Below are 24118 nucleotides of genomic sequence, written 5' to 3'. Positions count from 1 at the left end.
CACATCAATAAGGTCACCAGAACTGCTTTTTACCATAGATATATATATACAGAATTCAAAAAAGTTAGAAAAACCACAATCACAAACTAACTGAGAAATTGGTCCAAGTGTTCAGCAAGTTGGACTACTGCTCTGTTTGCAGGATTATCCAAATTACTAGTAGGACAACTTCAGCTTGTCTAGAGTGCAGCGGCGAGTCCTGACACGAAAATTGGACCATATTACCCCAGTGCTAAAGTCACTTCACTGGATCCCAGCTGAATACAGAATTACATTTAAAATCCTTCTATTAGCTCATAAAGCTCTCAGTGGTTTGTATAGTACACATCTGACTTCCTCCAGTAAACTTTTGACTAGCTCAGTGTCTATTACTCAGTCGTTCCTCTCAGATTTTCAGTTGCAGATCTTTTAACTGTCTCCAGAGATAAATCTAAGTGTGCTGAGGGTGCTTTCACGTATGGTTGTGTTCTGGATTAAGCTGTCTACAGACCTAAATTTAATCTAATCTGTGTTCAAAAACTTTTTGTTCTCACAGGCTTACAGTTAATAACTGTGTGCATGGATGTGCACTTTACTTCGTTTTGTTTTCATCATAAACTTGCATAGGTGTTTTTATCTTCTGTGTAAAACTTATTGAGTTAAAGCAGGCCCATGATGAAATGTGCTATATAATTAATACAGACATTGACTTTTGGTACTCAGAGTAAAGCTTTTTAGTTTTGTTAATTTAAGAAAGTAGAAAAATTTAAAGACGCAATTCTCTTTCATGAAATACTAAATAAATACACAACAAATTATTTTGGATTCTTCAAAGAAGTCAAAGCAAACTACAACAAAATATAACTAATAATGTGTTATCGTTCCAAGCAGATGTGCAAACCACTACACTACGGAGCCAGCGTCAGTAATAATGTGTATGTAGTGCAATTTTAAGCAACTTAAATTAAGTAGGGCCAAGCAACAAAGTTAATCTGGGGTCCTCCTGTATGTTTAGATAATGTTAAGTGTTTTATATGTACACATATATGCACAGAGTATAGAGTTATAGATATGTTTATACGTCTTGCTAGCCTTCGGGGTCTCAATAAAAGATGGATTCATAGAGTTTATTATACTTTTTTAATTAACAGGTATACTCGTTAAACGGTTTACATTGTTTAATCAGAAGGTGTCGCTGTGGATCTCCTGACTGCACATGTAAACACCAGCTGTTTCACGCAGCTAGCTGCTCCGGCTACATGCTGTCAAACAGGTTGCTTAGCCTGGTTAGCCATGCACACACTTTTGGGGTAGATTATTGTCTGTACACTCGTAGATGGAGCTTGGCGACTTGTATGAACTTATATGAAGATGCGAAGATGTGACTTCAACTAGAGTGATGGACAAGGTATTTTATGAAAATAAATGCCACATTTGTTCTTTTCTTTTGCTAGCTAGTTAGCTAGAAAGCTAACGAATGTTAGTTTTTGCAGCTGAGCGTGAGCTAACTCTTAGCAAACTTTAACTGTTAGTTACACGAGTGAGATACTGCTAAGACAATGTGTAGTTTGAACACAATAATGAGCTAATAGTTCAGTTATACTGTAAGACATTTTCAACCCGGCGGTTACTATTGTGCAACATAAGCTGGATGTTCTGTAATCAAGTGGAGATGGATGCGTTTCGTTTTTAGTGCATTGTGAGTCCAAAACATCGATATAGCGGTTAGTCTTAAGCTAAATTTCTTTATGCAAATTCTACTCGAATTTGGAATTAATGGCGTGATTATCAAAGGTCAAACACCAACACGCTGTTTGGAGGCAGAAGAAAAAACTGTCATGTGCTTTGCTTTCCAGAACTTTGACCACAGACACCAGAGGGGGTCCAGGAAACCGCCTGCAGAGCCCCACACATCAGCATCAGCGCAACCTCTGATTCTACCAAACCCTTATACCTCCGATCAGATTTCAAGAGGGTAGGAAGTTATAATTTTCAGGGGTATTTAATCATTTGGCTTTTCATCAGGTGCTCATGTTGTTACAATTTGTTAAGAAGCCAGTCAGGTCTGAGCCCAAAACCAGCAGGCAGAGGAGGAGATGCACCGAGGAGTCATGGCTACAGCAGCAGCCGCCCTGTTAGAGAGGCCAGTGATAACTTCCTACAGAGCAATAGGACCAAACAGGATCCCCAAGCTAAGGTTGGTTTTATTTTTATTTACAGAAACCTACATATAAACAAACTTTATTCATGAAGTAAAGTGTTATTTTCTAATTAATCTTCACAGATGCCTCAAAACAAAAAGGACTCTCAAGGAAAATTCATGGGCAAAACCTCAGTGGACATGCAGAAAAAAGGTAAGTGGCGTACATGGTATTAACTTATTTTGGGAATAATTTCTTGGTTCAGATGCTAGTTTTTGTATTGAATGTACAAACAAAATATTTTTAACATTGGAAATAATTTTGTGGTCAAGTGATTCCCAAATATCCCATGGGATTTGGTATCTGCACGTATTACTGCCATATACAGGAGGGCAAAGAGACACGAATGATCGGCTAACTTGTGAGTTGCCCACACATTAAAGGCTTGGTTATTGCTTTAGTGCCTTGGGCATGTTTGTGCACCAACCTTGTTGCTTTCTCATGTTACTCAAACTCCAAGTAACAACCTATGCCGATGACCCAGCAGATATTATTGTGAAAGCTGCCTGTCTTACAGCTTCACGTGGATTTGGAATGTCTGTGGCCTTTAGCCTAAGTGCATAAACCTCTGGGAGCAGTTTGGCAATGTTAATATGGTGCCAAGAAAGCTAAAGGGGCACAGAGAGATTCTGAAAGAAGCTTGGCCTACTTTAAAGGAGCTCTACAGCTGAAGCTGCAAGACCATTTAATGGTTTGTGTGTAACGATATCTTGCAAGATCTAGATGCTGCAGATAAACTGTAACTGTCTGAAATGCAATTAAAGAATGAACTGACAACCTTCATTTGAGATGATGTAGAGCAAAGGTGTCAATACAGTGAGAATTGCAGTCATTCTTGATGAGATTTTTTAGTATATTGTTGTCTTATAGATTTTGTTTTTTTTGTTCAGTTTTGGCCAGTGATGAACAGAATTGTAGTATGTTGGGCACAAAATGTTTAAAACCCGCTGCTTTATGTAAATATTTCTCCTTTAATATTTCATAATTCATTCCCAGGTTTTAAAGGTACAAGATCTGCCCCAACCTCTGCAGGGAAGCCAAAACCAGCACAGACAAATTCTGTCCCATTTGAAGTGAAGATGGCTGATTTTCCAGAGTTGGGTGGTGTTTCAGTGGCCAAAGCAGCTCCTCCTGTTCAGAAAGAGTGCTGGGGTCCTCCATTCACAAGCTCCCAAACTCCAAAATTGGCATCTTCTTGGATGGTCAGCTCATGGGAATATCAAATGTTAAGCTATGTGACAGCTCTTGCACATTACAGAAAGCTATACTCATGATGTTGGTGCTGCTGTAATTTTTTGTTGCATAGTCTGGCAGCAGAGGATCTCCAACCCTACCTGGTCCCCAGGTGTGTGCCACTAATGCCAAGCCAGAAAGCCAAGTTATCCAAGCAGGTAGGCTCAGATTTACTCTAGTCTGTCTTTCAGCGATTTTAAGGCAGTTTTAAAAATATTTCACATGTTGATTATCTTTATTTTGTGTGTGTGCACAGTCCAACCGGTGGTGACGTCCTGGGCTAACATTGCCTCTCAGCCTCCGAAGAAACTTGATCCCAATGACAAGACAATCAGCTGTAACAGTATGCAGGTATGATGCATGTTTTAGATTCTCAACAGTTATACCAGATTCCTAGGCAATTGGCAAATCGTAACAATCCGTAAGTGAATTAATTATTTTCATGAGGTAAGCCTACCATTTATTTTCTGGCTCTTATCTGGGCCCATGTTTTGATTTCAGCTGGAGACACAAGTCCCTTCGGGGATAGCGTTCGGAAGGGCATCATGTTTTGCCAAAGCGACACGGGATGCTCCTACGTCCCTTGTGACAAGAGAGCAGCTGAAATTAACTTCTATAAATAAATTTTGAGTAAATATTAAAAAAAAGATTTAATTGGACACTTAAAAGTTAATTTGTGAGTATTATAGGTGTGAACACATTTTTTTTTCATTATTCTACAAGAGAGGCGAAACAGCATTCTCACTACCCCTTTTCTGCGTTACACTTTATATACTTACCACATTATACACTCATACCTACATAAGAGTGTGTGATGGAAAGAAATCTGTAAGGCTGTAACTAAATATTACTAGATATATCTGAATATTTGTGAGTTGTGTATGTATTCGTTTTGTTGTATTGTACATCCAAGCCTTGTAATTGGAAGGTTGCCAGTTCGAGCCCCGGCTTGGACAGTCTCGGTCGTTGTGTCCTTGGGCAAGACACTTCACCCATTGCCTACTGGTGGTGGTCAGAGGGCCCGGTGGCACCAGTGTCCGGCGGCACCAGTGTCCGGCAGCCTTGCCTCTGTCAGTGCGCCCCAAGGTGGCTGTGGCTACAATGTAGCTTGCCATCACCTGTGTGTGAATGGGTGGATGACTGAATGTGTAAAGCGCTTTGGGGTCCTTAGGGACTAGTAAAGCGCTATACAAATACAGCCCATTTACCATTTGTTGTCGTGTTTTGTTTTGTTTTTAAATAGCTCACTCTTGGCTCTTGATGTCTCTCGCACAGCAGTAACCATCACACTTAATTTCACTTATGCACCATCCATTTAGTAGCTTTTAGCGTTTTTTGTAATTAACCTTTTTATTAGGTTTTCTTAAATGTAGGTAGATTTTACACACTAATTAAAATATGTGGATAGTATTACTCTGCAACAGAGCTCCCACTGCTCTCCCGTTACACTCTGTATCCACACAGAGGCTGAGCACCATCACAGAAAATGCAAGAAGCGACAAATGTTTTCTCGAAGCTGTTATTTTATTTATAAATGTAAATGAAATTACATGAATGAAATTACAGCATGCCAAATTGCAATAGTTATAAAATCTGACACAGCACACCTGCTGAAGTCCAAGGTAATTACAGTTTTTTAATGCCATATCAGCTTGTCCACCTGACATGCGTCACAGTCAAAGTAGTGATAATTATGCCTCGTTTCACTTTCCACATTTAGCAGCTCCATTTGCAGGTTTGCAACTTGTACCTCTTTTGCAATCAGCACAGAGGGACTTGTGTTCTAGCTATGAATGCGGCACACCTCCCTCCATTATGTTCAGGAAGCAGCAGCACCCTGACATAGTTTGTGCACTGTGTGAGACACATATAGCTTATAACCGTCTAAGTCATTCTAGCACAGGCAGATATAGTTGCATATAGTATGATTATGTTGTCTAACCGCCCTCCAAAAATCTTTTTCAACTTTGTTTGAACTTTCATTGTGGATTATCATAAATCTATTGATCTAACAACAACAAACAATGCCATTCACAACAGCCATGGAAATCTCTAACATTATCAGCACAGTCTTTAGAGTGCAGTACTTAAAATTGTGTTCAAACTATGGCAACACTGGAGAGTTTCTGTGAAGAGCTGTTCTTTATTTACAAAGACATTGTAAACCAAACCAAAATAAGCAAGGCAACAGAGTAATGAGGCCAAAGTGACATTATTTATGAACATCAAGCAAACATGTAATTATAGACACACAGACTATATATCATGGTGTTTACATCCTTGATATAACAGAATTTATCAAATGGGTTGCTCAACATAACAAAAAGCTAAACTTTCACAGTAAGCCTTTATATTTTCATGGGGTGTATGAGCTTTGTCATTTTTATATCTTATCAGATTGAGAGCATGGCTGCACAGGAGGAAGAGATAGCTCCAGGGAGGAAAAAGCGAAAGAAAAAGAAGAAGGCAAAAAGTAGCAGTGAGGGTGCAGGAGGTGACTCGTCAGAGCTGGTGATTTCTCAAGAGCCTCCAAAATTTGAGGTGAAGAAAATCTGAGTTGTGAATTTTTGTTCAACTCGTTCTGTTGCTAGGAGAAGGATTACTTCTGTTGTATGGTTTTCTTTGAAGGATGAAGAGGAGTTCCCAGACTTGACTCTTGCTTTGTCGAAGACTGAAAGGTTAATAACCAGCAGCAATACAAAACTATGCAATGAGGTACTCATCATTTCATCATATATATATTTAATATTAGTCTAAAATTAAATTTATAGTGTTTTTATGATAGTGATACATTCTTTTTAAGGAAAACCAAAGAGAAGGAAGTCAGCATCAATCTGCTGACCAGAACCAGGGAAAATCACCCGCAGCAAAGACACAACCCACTGAAACAGGAAAAAAAGGACAGGTTTGTGTCTTGTGTACATTAAAGTTAACCTTTAGAATTGGAAACAGGTTCGACTTTAATGTGCAGTTCTGTTCTTGTTTACTTGATTTCTAGAAAAGTGAGAAAGCCTCTGGGAAAAAGAGCAAGGTTCCTATGCAACTGGACATCGGAAACATGCTGGCCACCCTGGAAAAGAAGCAGCAGTCTCAGAAAGCCAAGCAGGACGCTAAGCCAGTTATTCTCACAGGTTGGTCAGGTTGGCTTGATAGATATCACTTTGTACTTTGTTTTGAAGAATAATGCTAATTTAAGTAGTTTCCTAACCCCGATCTTGGAGTGCATGCTATCATAACCTGATGAAAAATAAGTATTCCTGTATGTGTAGTTGGTGGAGGACTACCTGTTGTTCAGAAGCAAACATCTGCCCAGAAGAAGCCTCTCTGGCAGCAGGATAAAATTGCACACAATCCCCTCGATTCAACCAGTCCTTTGGTAAAGAAAGGCAAGCAAAGAGAGGTGCCCAAAGCAAAGAAACCAACTCCTCTGAAGAAGGCAAAGTTCATTTATTTACTATGCAATAAAGACAAATAGAATCAATTCTATGAGAATTCATTTCAGCTGTGTAGCTCTGTTTATAGACTTGAACTCATGTTTTGGTTCCTCAGGTCATTTTGAAGGAGAGAGAGGAGAGGAAGCAGAGGCGTTTACTGGAGGAGAGAGGACTGCTGCCTGAGAGCGAGTATAAACTTGCGAGTAACTGTACAGAAAAAGAGCAGTGTGATGCAAACGCCACAGGTCAGAGCATGCAGTGAAATAATTGCTGCCAGTATGCTTTGTTCTGAGCTGTTGGAAACGAATTATTGCAGCTAATATTTTAATTTTGTGCTTTTCAAATCATAGATGAGGCTGACTCTCCTGCAGAGGGACTTGATGAATTAAACGACACATGTCAGATCGTGGGAGAAGCTGAAGAGACGGACAAAAATGAGACCATACAGCAACAAATCCCCTCACCTCAGTCATACCCAGCACCTAAAATCCACAGCAGAAAATTCAGAGAGTAAGACTGCCAAAGCTGCATGCTTCACTGCATGACCAGTCACAAGTTGATGTTGGTTGCTTGCACCCTGAGTATATCGTGTTTCCATTTTCATTTGCATTTCAGTTATTGCAGCCAGATGCTGAGCAAAGATGTGGATGAGTGCGTGATGTTGCTGCTAAAGGAGCTGGTTCGGTTCCAGGACCGCCTGTACCAGAAGGACCCCATGAAGGCCCGCATGAAGAGGCGGATCGTGATGGGCCTTAGGGAGGTCCACAAGCACCTCAAACTCAGGAAGATCAAGTGTGTCATTATCTCACCTAACTGTGAACGCATCCAGTCCAAAGGTACTATAAGACCTGATAGCTGGCTTTCAGTTTGAAAACTAGGAATTCTGAATGTTTTCTTTAAATTTGGGCCAGTCCAACTTTCATGTTCTTTGCGTTGTTACTTTAAAATTCAAGTCTAGGCTATGATCATCAGGAGTTATATGTATACATCCCAATTCTTTATGGTCACTTAATATTTTTAAACATGTCCATTACAGTTTCAGAACTTCATTATCTCCTTTTTTTCTAGTTTTATGCTGTTGCTTTTAAAAAGCACACTATTCCCTGTTGGCATTTCAGAAAGGTTTTTTGGTCTTAAAAATCACAAATTAGAGAGAAGACAAAATGGAGATTTATCAAGCAACATGGAAAAGCGAGAATTGTCATATAGTCTTTCATAAATGTGATCCTGGGAGAGCTGTGACGTACAAGGAATGCTTACAATTGCATGAAAAGGGCAAAAATATCACCTTTCACAGGCGGCCTGGATGAGGCTCTCCACACAATCATCGATACATGTCGTGAGCAGGGTGTGCCGTTCATATTTGCACTCTCTAGAAAAGCTTTGGGACGCTGTGTCAACAAGGCCGTGCCTGTCACCCTGGTCGGCATCTTCAACTATGATGGTGCACAGGTCAGGGTTATTGTTATGCAAATGTACACACAATTATTGTTTTAAGATGACATTAATAGGTCATTTCAAATGAGCTGAAAACATTCGTACCTACAGGATTATTATCACAAGATGATCGAGCTGTCTTCTGAGGCCAGGGCAGCCTATGAAGGGATGGTGTCAAGCCTGGAGCAGAGAGACCAGGCAGAGGCAGAGCTTGAAACAAACACTGAGGAACCTGTGCCTGACCCGGATGTAACAGAGCCAGAGGAACCACAATACAGTAAGTAACTGTAACATTGGATAGCGATGATATTGCTCTGTCTAGTAAAAAAACAAAGTGTCTCTAACAGTAATCGTGAAACAGTAAAAAATAATTACATATTGTCTCCCTTTCTCAGTAAAAATCTGGAAGAAAATGTTGGAGGAGGAGTATAACCACACATTAATGGACTTTGAGGTGGAGCTGCGGTCCATGCACCTGGACAATGAATGTACTGAAAACACTGATGATGAAGAGAGCTAACAGTTGTGAAGCCTTTTGTGCCTGAAAAATGGATCCCCTTATTTCTCATCGTACTGGCAGAAAAAGAGCCTTCCAAGGCTACAGTGCTGCAGGTGTTTCTCAAACTGCGGCTCGCAGCTTTCCAGGACTTTGTCAGTATCGTGTTAGTGCTTATTCCAATTATTTATGATTTCTTGTGAGGTAAATCACCAACTTAGTAGGGCTGAACTTGAAGAGATCCCACAATCTGAATGATCAGCAGCTTCACGACCGTGTGTGGAGGATGTTAAGGGGATGTATGATGATTTAACACTGCATTTTTTTCCTTTATAATAAACTTCAGTTCAAACGATTTTGACATTTTAGTGTCATTTTACATAAAGAAATGACATTTTCACATAGTGACATTCCTTGACTCCAGTAAAATTTGAAGGTTTTGAATAAAGAGTTGTGTATCATCCTTTGTAAACATGGAGTAAGTTCAAGATTGCATATTAAAAGAATTAATGGTTTAAATTTACCTTCTTTTATTTTGCCATGACACTGAAGTTACACATTAATTTAAGAACAATGATAAACCAATGTTTATTTTATGTTCTTCTCCAATGTTCTCATTCATGTTATATAGCATATGCTGCATAGCAGTCTATAGCATACTGTCTGTACACAAGAAATCAACATAAAGCAGTGTATATTAGAATATATATACAATAAACATACCTGTGATTTGCTTAGAGTGAATATGACACAGTCATTAATTTCTTTTTAATACAGACTTTTGTGACTTTCACACTGCTTAGAATTGGTATTTAGCATTTAGCATATGTAGCACAACCCTCAGTAGGGTTTAAATAAATTTGATTTTATTACTGAAGAATCCACTTGGATGAAAGGTGAAACAAACTGCTTAGACTTTCACTCATGTTTGTTTTTTACATTTTCAAAATTTTACCCACAAATACAAATCTTTTCTACACATTTGGTTCAGTTTTTGGCAGGTTCACACAGGGTAATAAACTTAAACCATGCAATATTTCACAGGGGCAAAGAACTAAAATCCATTAAACTGCGCTTTATTTTTTAAAAGTAGAAACCAAGCTTGGATTTTAATATCCAAATGACTGATATTACATGGTTTTACATTTTAGTCATTACATTTAACAGCAACTACTACAAAATATTAGCAGGTAGCTCTTGACTTTTTATTGCAATGAAAAGGAAAATGAGAATCTGATGTGCTAGGTGACAATCGCAGCAAAATTGCAATGGAGGGAGTGCAGATGAATGTGACCTAATTCTGATATGTTTTTCATTTATGGAAAGTAGGCATGAAGTTTTACAAATGTTTTGTGTAGACAAAGCTTCAAAGTGGTCCATCTTATACAAGATTGGTATCAAGTTCATGCAAAGTAGTTCTGAGATCATGATCACTTTTGTGATTTATGCCAGGAAGAAATGCCAAAATAGATTTCATAACAGACATTTTCAAATGTAACAAAATGCATTATGTTGCTCTGGGGCTCATACATTTAAAATTGTTTTGCAAGGAAACTGTGTCATGTGTGTGTTGTGTCAAATTGTCTGTGCATAGTCTTAAGTTTAAGATGAATGTTTAGTCTCATTCATTTAATTTGTGTATTGTTTGTGTAGATTTGTTTAAACCTGAAAAAGTTGTCGTAAACTGACAAATGTGATTTCTCACATTTGTTATAATCGAATTATACAGATAATAAATATTTAGTAAGTTATTTTGTGATCAGTTGGATCAAGTCCATTAATTTTCTTTAAATTTCAATTTTAAGTTCCATTTGTGTAATCACAACTTAATAAGTGAATCTTTAATGCACAAGAGCAGAGGCTTGAGTACATTTGGCTGAGATACCCCCAATATTATAGAGAACAGCAAGTCTGCAACCTTCAGTTGTCTTCTCAAATAAACATAAAAATATTTGTTCAATCAGCATTTATCAATAAATGCTAAACGGAAGTAAGAATCGCTGCCGCTCCTACAGTATTGATCAGGTTGTAATGAAACATGCACACGGTGATCACCTAATGGGTTTTTATCCAAATTGTTCTCAAGGTCACATTTGTCATTTTATAGGCAATAACCTGTGACTGGTGATGGATTGTGAGCTGGATGAGCCGATACATCTTTGACATTCTGGTTTTGGTATATAAAAATTTATTTAAAAAAAATAAAAAATAAAAATCACCTTTTTTGAGGTGAATATAAGCTAGTTCATACATGAACCAGTTATGAAAAAATGAAATGTATGGTAGCCAAATGCTCCTTTAGACCATAGAGAGTATTTAAGATTCAGGCAGAGAAGAAAAATGAACAAACAATGATTTTTCCATATTTTATTATGTCATCTCTGTTAACCGATTTGAACTCTGCTCCCTCTGATCTCGCTCTCTCTCCCCATCTCTCTAATTGAGTGTTTAAAACAAACAAACAAACAAACACACACAACAAAAGTTTCTTTTAAATTCCACATGTAATTAGCTTTTTTACATGCGTAATGCATAAGTATTACCTATCTGGAAGTCCTTGTATTATGTTACAAGATGCATTTTAAAAATCTAATTATAAATTTACATCAGTAAAACACAAAAATCTATTCTTTAAGTCTGAAGCTTTTTTAATGATACCATATCTTGTAAAATAATCACTTAATTAGACTAGGCACAGGTTCATATGCAGATTTGCTTGTCAGTTACAGCACAGTATGCCACCACTTTAAAAAAATAAATACAAATGTGCCAGTAATATTGCGTTGCAATGACTTTAGAAACCTGGATATGCTCTTTTTTGTGTACATTCTTGATCATGAAACAGACCACAATTTACCTGCCAGAGGCAAACAAAAAAAACAAAAACAAAAAAGGAAAACAGTAACTGTAAAGCCATCAAGCAACCGTCTCTTTGCCAACAAGCCTTAAATGATTAAACGTGGGTTACTTTACTTAGCTATACCACAAATTAAGCATTCTACTAATAATGTTTTGAAAGCTTGACATGGCTAATGTAATATAAGAGTTGACTTAAAAGCAATTCAGTCATGCTGTACTCAGACACTAAAAGCAGGGATTTGATGTTTAGCTGGTATAGTCTCGATCTAGTTCAGCATAACTTTGGCAATACTAATTACTACTAAACACAAATTACACCCGAGGCATTTGCAGGTATTAATTGGTAAACCACAGTATTAGCCAAATCTGGTTGAAAACTCGGGCATCACCAAAGCATTGGTGTATTTTTAATATCTGCAGAAAATTTCACAAGAATCCATTCACTGGATGTTACTCAAAACAAAAAAAGTCAGCCCCCAAATAACTCGAGATGAAACAGCACTATCATTCTCATGGATGTCTGGACAAAATGTGCAAATCCAATGAGCACATGTCAAACTGTTCTGCTGAAAAAGGACAAACTTTTACCTGCAGTTGGAGCAAGTATAATTTATACTCTGTAGCCCAAGGCCTTGAGTGTCTGTGGCACATTTAACAGCAATCCATCCCATAGCTATCAAATAAATTCTACTCTGGACCAGAGATGGTACATTTTATGGTTTTTACGAATGTCTGTACCAACCGTACATCCAACGAGAACAGCAAAAATATAGACTATTCACAGCTTTGATTCAACAGTAAGTAATGATGAATGTCTGCTGTCACCTTATAATAGCATTTTTATATGATAAAAAGTTTTAGATTACAGCTGGTGGAGGGACAGTATCTACATATTCACAACCAACTAGTTGTGGGCACACTCCCATTTCACTGTGCCCAGTCATATGAAGATTTTTTGGCTTCTGATTGACCCAGTCTATGTAGCCTTTAGCCTTAAAAGAAGCGTTAACTGACTCACTGTGTTTCTCCAGGAAAACCATGTTGTCACTATTCACTTCTTTCACCATGCTGTAGTTATCAGGCACACTGCCTTCTTGTCCCTGTGTGTCCAGAGTATGGGGAACATTTTCTTTCTTCATGATTAAAATATTGTCACCATTTACCTCGTTCACTCTGCTGTAGTCTGCTTCCTGCATGTGCTCATGTCTCGGAATATCCACATAACCACCGATTCCAAAGGGTTGGAAGATCTTCTCAGTGACACCTTTTAGCTGATTTGCCTTCTCATCATTTAAAACGTTTGCACTTGAGCATTTAGTAAGAAGCTGCGACGACTCTGTCTTATCTGAACTCTCCTCTGAGGAAGACTCGCTGTCTTTTGGAAAGTGATCCACTTCACTTGTCTCCTTAGATGGGACTTCTGAGTCTAATGTCATGGCAAGTGGCAGAATGAATATTTTCTTTTTCTCCAACGGCAAATACGAGGTTTCTTTATCAGACACGATCAGGTAATCCTCTTTCTGGTCCTTCCAGGGTATCATAACAGGAAATCTCTGGTTGAGAAGCATGGCATTAATGACATCTTCAGATTGGCCGCTCTGCAAAGGTTAATAGAGTACGTTATTATCAGCACCAAAACAATGGGGCTTTTTTTGTGTGTGCATATTCTAGAAGCAGAATGGAGAGGCAATCACCTTGAGAAGTTGAACATCAACTCCTCTTATCTTTGGACTAGGGACAGGGGGCAGAATATACTTCTTCACACTGAGAAAGAAAACAGTCATGAGTCAAGTCTTCACATCTTGTCTTCATGTAAAATAGAGAGATTTAGACTTTATATCAGATACATACGTTTTTCTCTTCAGGATCAAGATAATCATTGCCACAAGCAATGGGATTAGACAGAGGCTGAAAACCATTATCCAAAAGGAATTGTCCTTGCGAGAAACTGAATTAAAAAAAAAAAAAAAAAAGAGGCACTTTTTTTTATTAATCTTTAACTGTTAGCACTTGCCAATATGTTGTAAAGAAGGAGTAAAGGGCTTTCGGGACTTACAGTTAGGGACTTTGACAAAGGTAGTGTTGCTCCACTCACTCCAGCTATTGTCTATTGCACAGCGCACTTCAACCATGTACACCACCCCAAGATCAATGCTGTAAATGGTGAAATGTGTTTGTGTTTCTGACGCGTAATTCTAGAAAGAAAGAATAAAAGAAATCACAAAACATTTGACTTCTACTACTGTTAAGATCACCTTTGGACTAAACGAGAGTTAAAAATACATTTGTTTACTTTGAAATAAAACAATTTAACCATAAAAATTTATGATTAAACTGCAGTATACTGATTTACTGATTAATTGTGTGTGACAAGTTACACCACAACTTTATTCTTCACATGACAGTAAAAAGGTTGTTTAATGATTTCCTATTTGGGCTGGTGTAGTTCATTCCAGAGCCTGATTTCATGCTTGACTTGCCAACATGGATTCATCATCTGACAGTGGCGATACTAGCCAAGACTGCTAAAAGTTAGACTTTAAAAATGTAAAAAAAAAAAAAAAAAAAAAAAAAAGTGATTTTATGATTGCATTAATTTTCAAAATGTAACATTTTGAGGTTTCAACTCATAATGGGTAACATGTTAAGCTTTCACTGTGTGGCTTTCTGTTTTTTTGGATGGAAAATCTAAATGGTAATAATAATACTTAATTTACTTTATAAGTTGGAGTTTAATTTGATTTCACATTTAATTCTAAAATGTTATGTCGGTTTGATTTGTATATTTGTTAAAAGGTTTGCATAAAATTAATGTTGGTCAAACTTAGAAGTGACTTCTAAGAAGAAGTAACTTTTAGACTTGATTGGCATTCAGATCCACAGATTTTTGAAAGTTATTTACAATTTTCACGTACAATCAATACAAACAAGAAGCGTGTGCTGTGTCAGTTTGAAGGTTTTATATACAGAGACATTTTTTAAAAATCTAGTCATTTCCAGGTTTTAAAACTGGGTAAACACAACCTCAGATACAGCAGCAGGTGACATATTACACCATGTCACTATTTATTTAACAAAAACTAAGCCAAAAGGCAGAGGCAGTGTGTGAAAAACCTAAGTACACAAGGTCATGCATAACTTGAAGCAATCATTTTCCGTATGACTTTACCAGGCTCTCACCTCATTGTGGAGGAACTTTGGCCCACTCCTCTTTATTGCATTGCTTAAGTTCATTGAGTTTTGCAGTCATTCATTTATGCACGGCTCTCTTTTAAGGTACCGCCACGGCATTTCAGTCAGGTTGAGGTCTGAACGTTGACTGGGCCATTGCAATACCTTAATCTTTTTCTTTTGAAGTTATTCTGTAGTAGATTTGCCACTGTGCTTGGGATAACTAGACCTCATCAATTGAGTAAATGAAGTTTCACAGAAAAATACATGATTTATCAATATTTTTATATCTTAAAAAAAAAGAAAAAAAAGTAACATTTAGAAGCCCCCCTGAAAATGCATACAAACAAATCACAGCTTGGCTGCGTTAGGGAAACAAATATAAATCTTTTAAATTAATACTACTACTACAACAACAACAACAACAACAACCACCACCACCACCTCTACTGATAATACCAATAATAACTATTATTGTCTTTCAGTCATTTGGTCATTTCGGAAACTTGTTTCCTTATATATGGTGGGGGAGGGTTAGCATGTAGATAGTATCCAAATAGCACGGAGAGTCGACAAAACTGTTTGTTCCAAACAATTCTAATTTACTAACATACACACGGTGGTGAGAACAAAATAGGTTGGCACACGTTTCATCCAATGGTAATTTTCCATGGGAACTCATTTTTGGCAAAGGGTAAGAACGTTTCCATGCAATATTAGAGAAGCTCTGTCAGCCACTCACCTTCCATATTTTGCTCTTGTCTGGTTTGACTCTCAGTTGATTCTTCAGAGTGACCCATCCTGACTTTGTGTCTATGTTAGACGGTGTATGCCATTGGATGGTGAGGTGTGGACTGTCCTCTATGTTGACCACCACTGTAACATTTTCAGGTGCAAAGGGCTTCACTGTTCATCAATAGAGAGAAACAGACTGTGACGCTTATCAGGTACAAACTTAGTTCAGTATATTTGCATGCCAAAATTTGGTATTTGGCACTAAAAGCAAAATGAAATTGAGGGAAATGCCTTCTTCTTTTACAGAGTGATGCTGAAAAAAAATAGTTAATGCATTTATTGCTTTTTAAGCTGTACTATTATAATTTATTGTTACAATGAACTCTCTGAAAAGCCTTCAACATGGCCAGAATGCAGCAGCCCAGGTTTTAGTCTGACCTGTGACCCGTTGCTGCACCCCCACCCACTCACCCTTTCCTGTCTCTCTTCACTACTCCACTATCCAATAATAGAATGGGAGCCAGAGCCTTCAGCTTCCAGGCCCCTCTTCTGGAACCAGCTCCCAGTGTGAATCTCTACTTTTAACATTAGGATTAAAACTTTCCTTTTTGATAAAGTATATAGTTAGGGCTGGATCAGGTGACACAGAAGGCTCCCAATAGGTCTATTCAGCTAGAAGGTTTCCCATGATGCACTGAGTGTTTCTTCTTCACTCACTTCTTTTATACAAAACCCTGCATTTAATCGTTAGTTATTATTAATCTCTTGTTCTCTTTCACAGCATGTCTTTTGTCCATTCTCCCTCCCAACCAGTCGCAGCAGATTGCTGCCCCTCACTGTCCCTGTCTCTGCTGGAGGTTTCTTCCTGTTGAAAGTGAGTTTTTATTCCCACTATCACCACCTGCTTGCTCATAAGAGGTTGTCTGATTGTTGGGGGCTATCTCTGTATTATTATCGGGTCTTTACCTTACAATGTAAAGTGCCTTGAGTTAATTGTTGTTGTGATTTTGAGCCATGTAAATAAAACTGAATTGAACTGAATGAACTGATTAAAAAACAAACAAACTAGTGCATAAAATGTAATCACAATTTAGCAAATGAAGAGTCCAATACTCTAAATTTTCTCGTGATACTCAACAGAAAGCCTACACCCATGATTTGTTTGCAGGCAAACATGTGAAACAACCAACCAGCACACTAGCATTGCCTTCCCTATGGCCACACCTCTACTTTGGTTTGCAGCTGCCCTGTTCAGAAACCAGCATGTTGATCTGTGCTTAGTCTCATGCATGGGTGCTTGTAAAGTGTGTTTTCTGAGGCCAAAAACCCTCCACAACTAATGCAGTGAAATTACTGTTTGCTTACAAGACAGGACGCAGATACCACTCTGCCTGTATAACCCCAACAAAAGGTGTGAAATCTGATGCTGGAGTATACAGAAGTTTTGCTGTGCACAAACCAGTTCCACCTCATTCTGTTCAGGTTTTTATTTGCGGCTCATGTATGTCACTCAGTACTTTTCCATTCCTCACCAGCCTCAAGAAGGCAGTCTGGGCAATAAAACTGTGCCAATCATTAGCTTAGTCCGTACAGATTTTTGTGTTACTCCTGTTCTGACACAAATATATTTTGATCTGAGCAGATTATTATTATTAACATTTCAAAAGTTTTTCATTCTGAATGAGAAAGTTTGAAGTGACCCTTAATCATTACCAGAAAATCCTAATCCTAACAAGCTTCAGTGTTGTAAAATAATAACCTGTGTAGCTAAAGAAAGGTCAGCGTGATTTATAGTTTAGTGCACAGTACAGTGATAGGCCAAAAGCCAAAAGAAATCATATTTTAAATGATCATTACAACCCAGAAAATAAAATAAAAAAACAACTTTGAGGATATTTTTAGTACAAGAATGCTTTACAGAAATTATATATGCTCATATTTCTATTTTTATTGGTTTCTGTTCATCACAAAACAATCAAAAATCATGTTTGATTTATATATTTCATGTAAATTATTTAAAACTAGAAAAACTTACCAATGTTCATCAAGTCAAAAGTAAGGGGGTCTGAAGAAGTATTCCCCAGGGCATTGGAGGCCTCCACAATCACAGTGTACTCGACCCAGATAGAGGTCTTGCTAAAGAAACAGGAGTTACTTCCAGCTTTATGGTAGTCCGGACACTGACGCATATTCTCCTGACTGCACATGAACAAAATACATGTCATCACCGATCACTGCAATGTGACTTCAGTTGCATCTCCTAAGAAATGAATAATTGGATTTTCCAATGAATCTGTAAGCATGTACAGTCATTTCTATTGCACCTTACTATCATATTCTATGGGCTTAAGCGTTAAGTGTATCTCACATACTCAAGTTCGCCCAGTTTGGAATCAATCAATTAACCCAATATGCGTGTTAAGTAATTGATGATTCAAAACTAGCAAAGAAAAAGAAAAAAAAACCCTTAAAATATCATATAATATTCTTATTATTTATAGTAAAGACAACTACTGGAAACCTAAATGATAATATGAGCTGGTTAGCATGTAATTACATTATATTCTTCGCTGGGATGACTAATGATTTGGAATGTCAGCAAGTCAGGGCTTCACAAACACACGAACATCTTCGGGATCCATCCTCTCAGGACCATGACTCAGTTTTGTGGCATTTCATCTGTGAAGATTCTTGAAATGCTAGTGCTAGGATTTAGCTACAGAAATGTGGGTCATTTGGGTGAGCCACGTCCACGTTGGTGTACTTGCACATCCACAAAGATTTGTGCTCAGCTCACAAGGGTGTGAAAAGAGACCCAGTAGTTTTCCACATTTGCTTATCTAAGACCACGTACAACTAAACAACACCTTTACTATTTCTCAACGTGGGTGATAAAGAATTTGAAACTTCATGGAGTATCTGGTAGCGTGGGGTGAAGACAAATACAATATGCCGTACTTAAAACTCCAGTTTGATTCCAGCTGAGGACCCACAATCTCTATTGTGTAAAATAACAAGAAAACAGACTTGGTAGGTTAAACTAACCCTTCTGTCTTATAGTAGAGGTGATGCACAGTGGGCAGCCCTCCATCAGAGCCTGGGGTCCACCAGCAGAAAAAAGTCTCCTTGTCGGGGGACCTGCAGCCAAGTTTGTCTGGTTTTTCTGGTGGAGACATGCCTGGCAACACACGTGACAAAGAGACATCAGCTTCCAATAAACAATATGATAAAAAACTTGGCACGGTCATTTAAAGGACAGCATTCACTTATCTTAAGTGAACGTCGTCTCTTATCTTTGATAACTTATCTTAGTTTCACTCATCCACCCAGAGTTTATTCATTTAAGCTGTGCTCACAGTAACTCAACCTGTGACCATTTGAAATGGCATTTTCTATAATGTTTATTTAGACATAAAACTCCACAGTGATTGGTGGGAAAATTTGTCAAAAATAGTTTAATAGGTTTCTTGATACTTAAGTGACAAAGCTAGAGAGGCAAGGTGGGGACAGTCCGTATATAGGACAAAGGTATTGAATGTGAAGGTTCCAGAGAGGAGGAAAAGAAGAAGACCACAGAGAAGATTAATGGATATAGTCATTGACATGCATGTGGTTGGTGTGACAGAGGAGGATGTTAGGGAACGGGTGAAATGGAGGCAGACTGTATATGACTGGGTAATTCTCATGTTCAAGCACAGAGCATAGCGGTCTCGAATCTCAGTAAACTCTGTCATCATTAGACTGAAAAAGCACAAGATTGTTTCTATAAATGTAGGACAGATTGATAGATATGGGTTGAGACTGAGAAAATGAAAGAGAAGACAAATAAAATCAGAGCTGTTAGCCAACAGGAGCACAGTAGGTGGACATCCTGGGAGGCTGTTATGAGAACACGTATGGTGGATGCCCCAAGCAAGGCTGTGCATCATTATCAAGGCTATGTAGGAGGCCTAGAGGAGAGCTACCACCTTGCAGCACGTTTTCTAGAAGGAAGCAGTAACATAGGCCTGCTATGAGGGTCCTGTATAACCTAGCTGAAAGCAATAAGGCTGGAAGCAAACAGAGAGCATGATAACATCAGAGTGCCTGATCCTGTTTGTCAGGCAAAGAGGTGGGGCTCAGATTTGCAGTTGGAGGTGTTGGCAACTACTGTCGCTTGAAAGGAAATAGAGCATGAGCTCAATACAAAATCAAAATTCCCACAACAGAAAACCACAACCTCACTATGGTAACATATCTACCACTATCATGCCTGCTCTGTGGGAAGAGGGAAAAGGGAAAATTACTGAGGACTGTCAGATGTGGGCTCATGAACAGAGTGTGGGGTGTTGGAATTGCAATGACAGACTCCATGCTGATAAATGCTCTCAAATATCTGGTGGATGAGGCACAACAAGGGAGCTTCTGGCTCAGAAGAAAGGATAAAGTGAGGGTAAAACTCCTACTGCTCGAGAGCAGGAGCCCAGAAATGTCCAGCTGCTAGACGTAACATGGCTACGGAAAGTAGGCAGAATTGAAAACACTAATATCAAACATAACTTCATTTCATTTTATTCGTGGACTTTAATATTTGTAAAGATTCACAGTTAATCTTTAGACTGATTTAATGTAGAGACACAGTTATTAGTATGTACATTAAATTTTGCTCGGATTCAGTGTTTTTAAACTGAGATTTTAACCATTGCTGCTTTTTGTTAGATTCCAAATAACAGAATAACACACCAGAGAAAACTTATTTTAGTAAAAAAAAAAAAAAAGAAAAAAAAAAAAGGTGTTTCGTTTTAATTTTTAAATGTAATTATTCAGGATAATGAGCACTGAATATCCTTTTTAAAAAAAAATTCCAAAACTATCTGCATTTTATAGTCTGTAGGCCACTAGCACTAAAGGCCCAGTTTTGGACCATGATGTAGTTGTTTACTCTGTACACCAGCACAGTGGATTTTAGTCAAGCTGTGATTGAAGTGCAGACTTTCAGCTTTAATTCAAAGGGTTTAACAAAAGAATCACATCGAGGTTTGGGTGTTACAGCCACTTTTATGTATGTCACCATTTTCAGAGGTTCAAAAATAACTTGATGATTTGCCCAGTGATGGATGTTTCTTTACCAATCCTCTCAGCATGACGTCAAAAGAGATGTAGGAGCACTGTACTTCTGTTAAACCCCATGCATTAACACTAAAACGTCTATACTTCAGCTGAAATGTCATCTAACCGTAAGTAAATATTCTGAGCGAATCGAACCTCAGTGATTTAACTTACTGTTGCATTCTGCAGCTAATGCCAGCAGCAGGAGCAGCAATGGCAGCCTGAGATGCTTCACCATCCTGGCACAAGCCATCACACTCTGTGACAGGGAAGTGACATCACAAGCAAGTGGCAATGGTGTGATACGAGCTTGAGGCAGAATGTCTTGTTGTTACCTGAAACAAGCAGATATGGTGGGAAAACAGCAAACACAACCAATAATACCAGTTTTTCATTTACATATACGGGTCAGTAACAATTTTCATATGGTTATCAAACGTTAAAATGAACTGTTAATAATTGGCTGGCAATATCATCAGCTGTAATCAAGGAATTCAAACATTATATGAGTGTTTCAGTAAATAAATAAACTGAAAGTGTGACGTTAGATTCATTTTGCTCGTTTCAAAAGCAAAGTGGATTTGGCAGAAATTGCCAGACAAAACGTGAAAAAGAGTTTGAAACATGCCGTTTGGTGTTAAGCAAATTTTACATTGTCTAAGAAAATGCTGGAGATGAATACGTTAATATGTGTGTGTAGGGGATTTTAAAAAAGTCATCTAATTCACAAACACGCACTTTGGACTGTTTATGCACTTCCTTATTCCCGAGAGATACTTGGATAAAGATTACACACAGAAACAAAGTACACACAATTATGTTGGAAATGCTTGATGAATTTCTTAAGCAACTGCACGTCACTGCAAACTGCTGCACGACTTTTCTACATGGACTGGAAATTTACTGAAGCTCAGCTCAGTGGGAACTCAGACACCAAAGTAGTTTTCTGCCACCTTAACATGCTTGATGCAATCAGTCACCACAGGAAGTGTAGGAAACCGTCTTTTACTGGTTACCAACCTGTAATGTACAGAATATCGCAAAGGGGTCACACCTTTTCCCTTTTTGTAATTTGTTTTCTGTTTTGCTCAGCACAAACAGAGACAACAAGCTCCTTTTTTCCTGCTGTGACACCCATTCTGACAAGTTTTAACAGGATCGCTCAGTCGAGCAAGTCTTGGATCAGGCTTATGTCTCAATTCATTACATGCCAAAATAAAAACCCAAAGCTAAATACTCACCTTGGCAATCAGACTAAACATTTGGTCTGGGAGTAAACCTATCCTATCTTGAATCTAGTATAATGTATATATTTTAATATTCTTCTAATGAAGTACATATAATATTCTACATGTTTAAAGATAAGTGAAAAAAATTGCATTATTATGCTGTATTTAAAGTGCAAAAATATAAGAATTTTTGGCAAGACGCATGCTGAAAAACTGTTACTAGGGTAACACACAACAGCATAGATGTTCAGTCAACACGTATATGTATAAATATAGGCCTAATATTTTGTATGCTCTATAAAAGGATATAAACTGTGCTATATGTATAATATTTATTATGTGTACTAATACTGATTAACTAATTGCTTCCGTTTATTACTATCAGATTTTTTGTGTTAAAGTGGAAGAAATCTTTTTAAAAACCCACATTAAATTAAAAAATATATATATCATGTGGATTCACGCGCTTTATACTCTCAGCTACTCAGTGATAGGAAGCCTGATTGCATTACATAGCACATTTAGGTTTTCATTTTCTGTAGACCAACCTGCGAGTACACAACACGCACAGAATCCATTACCAAAGAATTACATGAAGCCCTATCAGGTGTGATATTTACCAGGAAGCCGCGGGGGGGGGGGGGGGGGGAAAACACTCAAATAAGTACAACTAAAGGTTAGTAGAGAGTTAATAGACGCGCTCTGGCGTTCACTCACCACTTTATGATCTTGGCAGCTATGTTTATCATCGATATTTATCGGACGTTGACGAGTACAGAACAAAAAAGGTAGCCTTCTTCAGTCATGACACAAAGCCAAACGAGCTCCAGACGAGCTCCGCACACCTGGCAACCACTGCGCTTAACGCCCCAGGTATGACCACAAATAAGGAAGAGAGGTGTCTCGTTAGTAGTCGGGGGGAGGGGCTTATTGTCGTCACGACATACCCACCTGAGTACGAGCGAGGGAGTAAACACAGCGAGATGTCTCACTTCACTTAATTCCCTGAAAGTGCCAGCAGCAGCAATGGTAACTGGCTGGTTAGTAACAGGTTTAAAGGGCAGTCTTCATACCTTCATGTTGTTTTATTGGTATTTTAGCAAATTTTGCTATTTTTTAAAAAAAAAAATGTTCCTATAATGGTTAATCCAACAGTATGCACACGCTTATCAAAGCTACGCCAAAATATTTTAATGCTTTGATTATTTTGTTATCCACGAGTTCATATTTACAGCTAAAAAAAAAAGGCAGAAAAATTTGTAAAACACATTATTATTGCATTTTGGTGTAAAAACGTGAATTCAGTTTGTTATTTGCCTAATAAAAACAAAACCATTCTAAAATTTTAAACAGGTCTTTGGCAGATTTCTAAAAATATTTGTGTTTTCTTGTTTTATTTTATTGTTGTATATATACACTGTGTACACTGTACTTTTTTGCCTGAATATTTGCCTGCAGTGACTCATCAAGATGCATAAACTCAGTCAGAGCGAGAGCAGCACACCTGCCTCACATTTTCTCTTAAAATATATTGCTGTCATGTTTTACAGGTCACATGAAGAAAAGGTTGTAAACTCAAGAAAGTTACGGTAGAGTTTCTTGAGCGACCTCCTCTTGTACCTAACACTTTCTCTTCCGTTTACCATTTCTATGATAGATTAATATTTCTGCACCTATTTCATTATTTTAAATAGCCGACAAACATAAAATGAAGAAATGAACGAGGGGTGTAGAAAACAGAATTAAACAGATGCTGGTTACAAGCTTATAAAAGCTTGTTTCAAAACCCTAAATTGTTCGAGTGAGTATATGTGGGTCATGACTAGGTTTGTTATCAGATAAACACTAATCATCACACATTCGCATGGGTTTGTTGAATGATGTTAGGGAATTTTGATTTCACTAACATCATTATGTAAATTATAAGGCCTTCAGTGTGAGAGCAACATTTTTTTAAATGTTGAAATTTGTAATAAAATTCAATAATCACACTGTTGTTGTAAAATAAAAATATATTAACATACACCCCACACTAGCTCTTTTGTTACCATGAACACAGAATTTGTGTTTTTTAATTCAGTCCCATATACATCTCCTTGTTGGTGTTAATTCTCTGATGTAGATTTAGCCGTAGCTACTTTTGGTCTTACTTTAGGATTTGGCAACAAAAAGTAAAATATAGAATCTCACCAGCCTTATCTTTGAATTTTACTTTAAGCCTCCATCTGTGCGGTATTGTTGATTTCTAGATGGCTT

General features: G+C 37.8%; 2 protein-coding genes across 3 annotated transcripts; one reads left to right on the top strand and one right to left on the bottom strand.

Annotated features, from left to right (window-relative positions):
• The first annotated feature begins 1165 nt into the window (after window positions 1-1165).
• On the top strand, window positions 1166-11679 carry LOC146506413 (selenocysteine insertion sequence-binding protein 2-like). Of its 2 annotated transcripts, none has more exons than XM_085178963.1 (18): window positions 1166-1387; window positions 1836-1954; window positions 2035-2176; window positions 2264-2333; window positions 3177-3382; window positions 3487-3571; window positions 3670-3764; window positions 5811-5954; window positions 6042-6128; window positions 6217-6318; window positions 6412-6544; window positions 6683-6849; window positions 6963-7092; window positions 7198-7357; window positions 7463-7683; window positions 8145-8299; window positions 8396-8561; window positions 8680-11679. In XM_085178963.1, exons 1-18 carry the CDS (start codon window positions 1379-1381, stop codon window positions 8802-8804), a joined length of 2316 nt encoding a protein of 771 aa, XP_085035089.1. In that variant the 5' UTR covers window positions 1166-1378; the 3' UTR covers window positions 8805-11679. The 2 variants fall into 2 exon arrangements, with proteins under 2 accessions (XP_085035089.1, XP_085035088.1); XM_085178962.1 differs by having other exon boundaries at window positions 1168-1387; window positions 2032-2176.
• Window positions 5974-22752, bottom strand: prlrb (prolactin receptor b). Its single transcript, XM_085178964.1, has 9 exons — window positions 22580-22752; window positions 20808-20968; window positions 18591-18723; window positions 17581-17744; window positions 15553-15716; window positions 13696-13834; window positions 13491-13587; window positions 13334-13403; window positions 5974-13237 (listed from the first exon to the last, which is right to left on the bottom strand). Exons 2-9 carry the CDS (start codon window positions 20884-20886, stop codon window positions 12497-12499), a joined length of 1587 nt encoding a protein of 528 aa, XP_085035090.1. The 5' UTR covers window positions 20887-20968; window positions 22580-22752; the 3' UTR covers window positions 5974-12496.
• Between the last annotated feature and the right edge of the window lie 1366 nt (window positions 22753-24118).

Source organism: Neolamprologus multifasciatus, chromosome 12, assembly GCF_963576455.1.
Source record: "Neolamprologus multifasciatus chromosome 12, fNeoMul1.2, whole genome shotgun sequence".
NCBI lineage: Eukaryota > Metazoa > Chordata > Actinopteri > Cichliformes > Cichlidae > Neolamprologus > Neolamprologus multifasciatus.
This window is presented reverse-complemented; position numbering and strand designations above follow the sequence as displayed.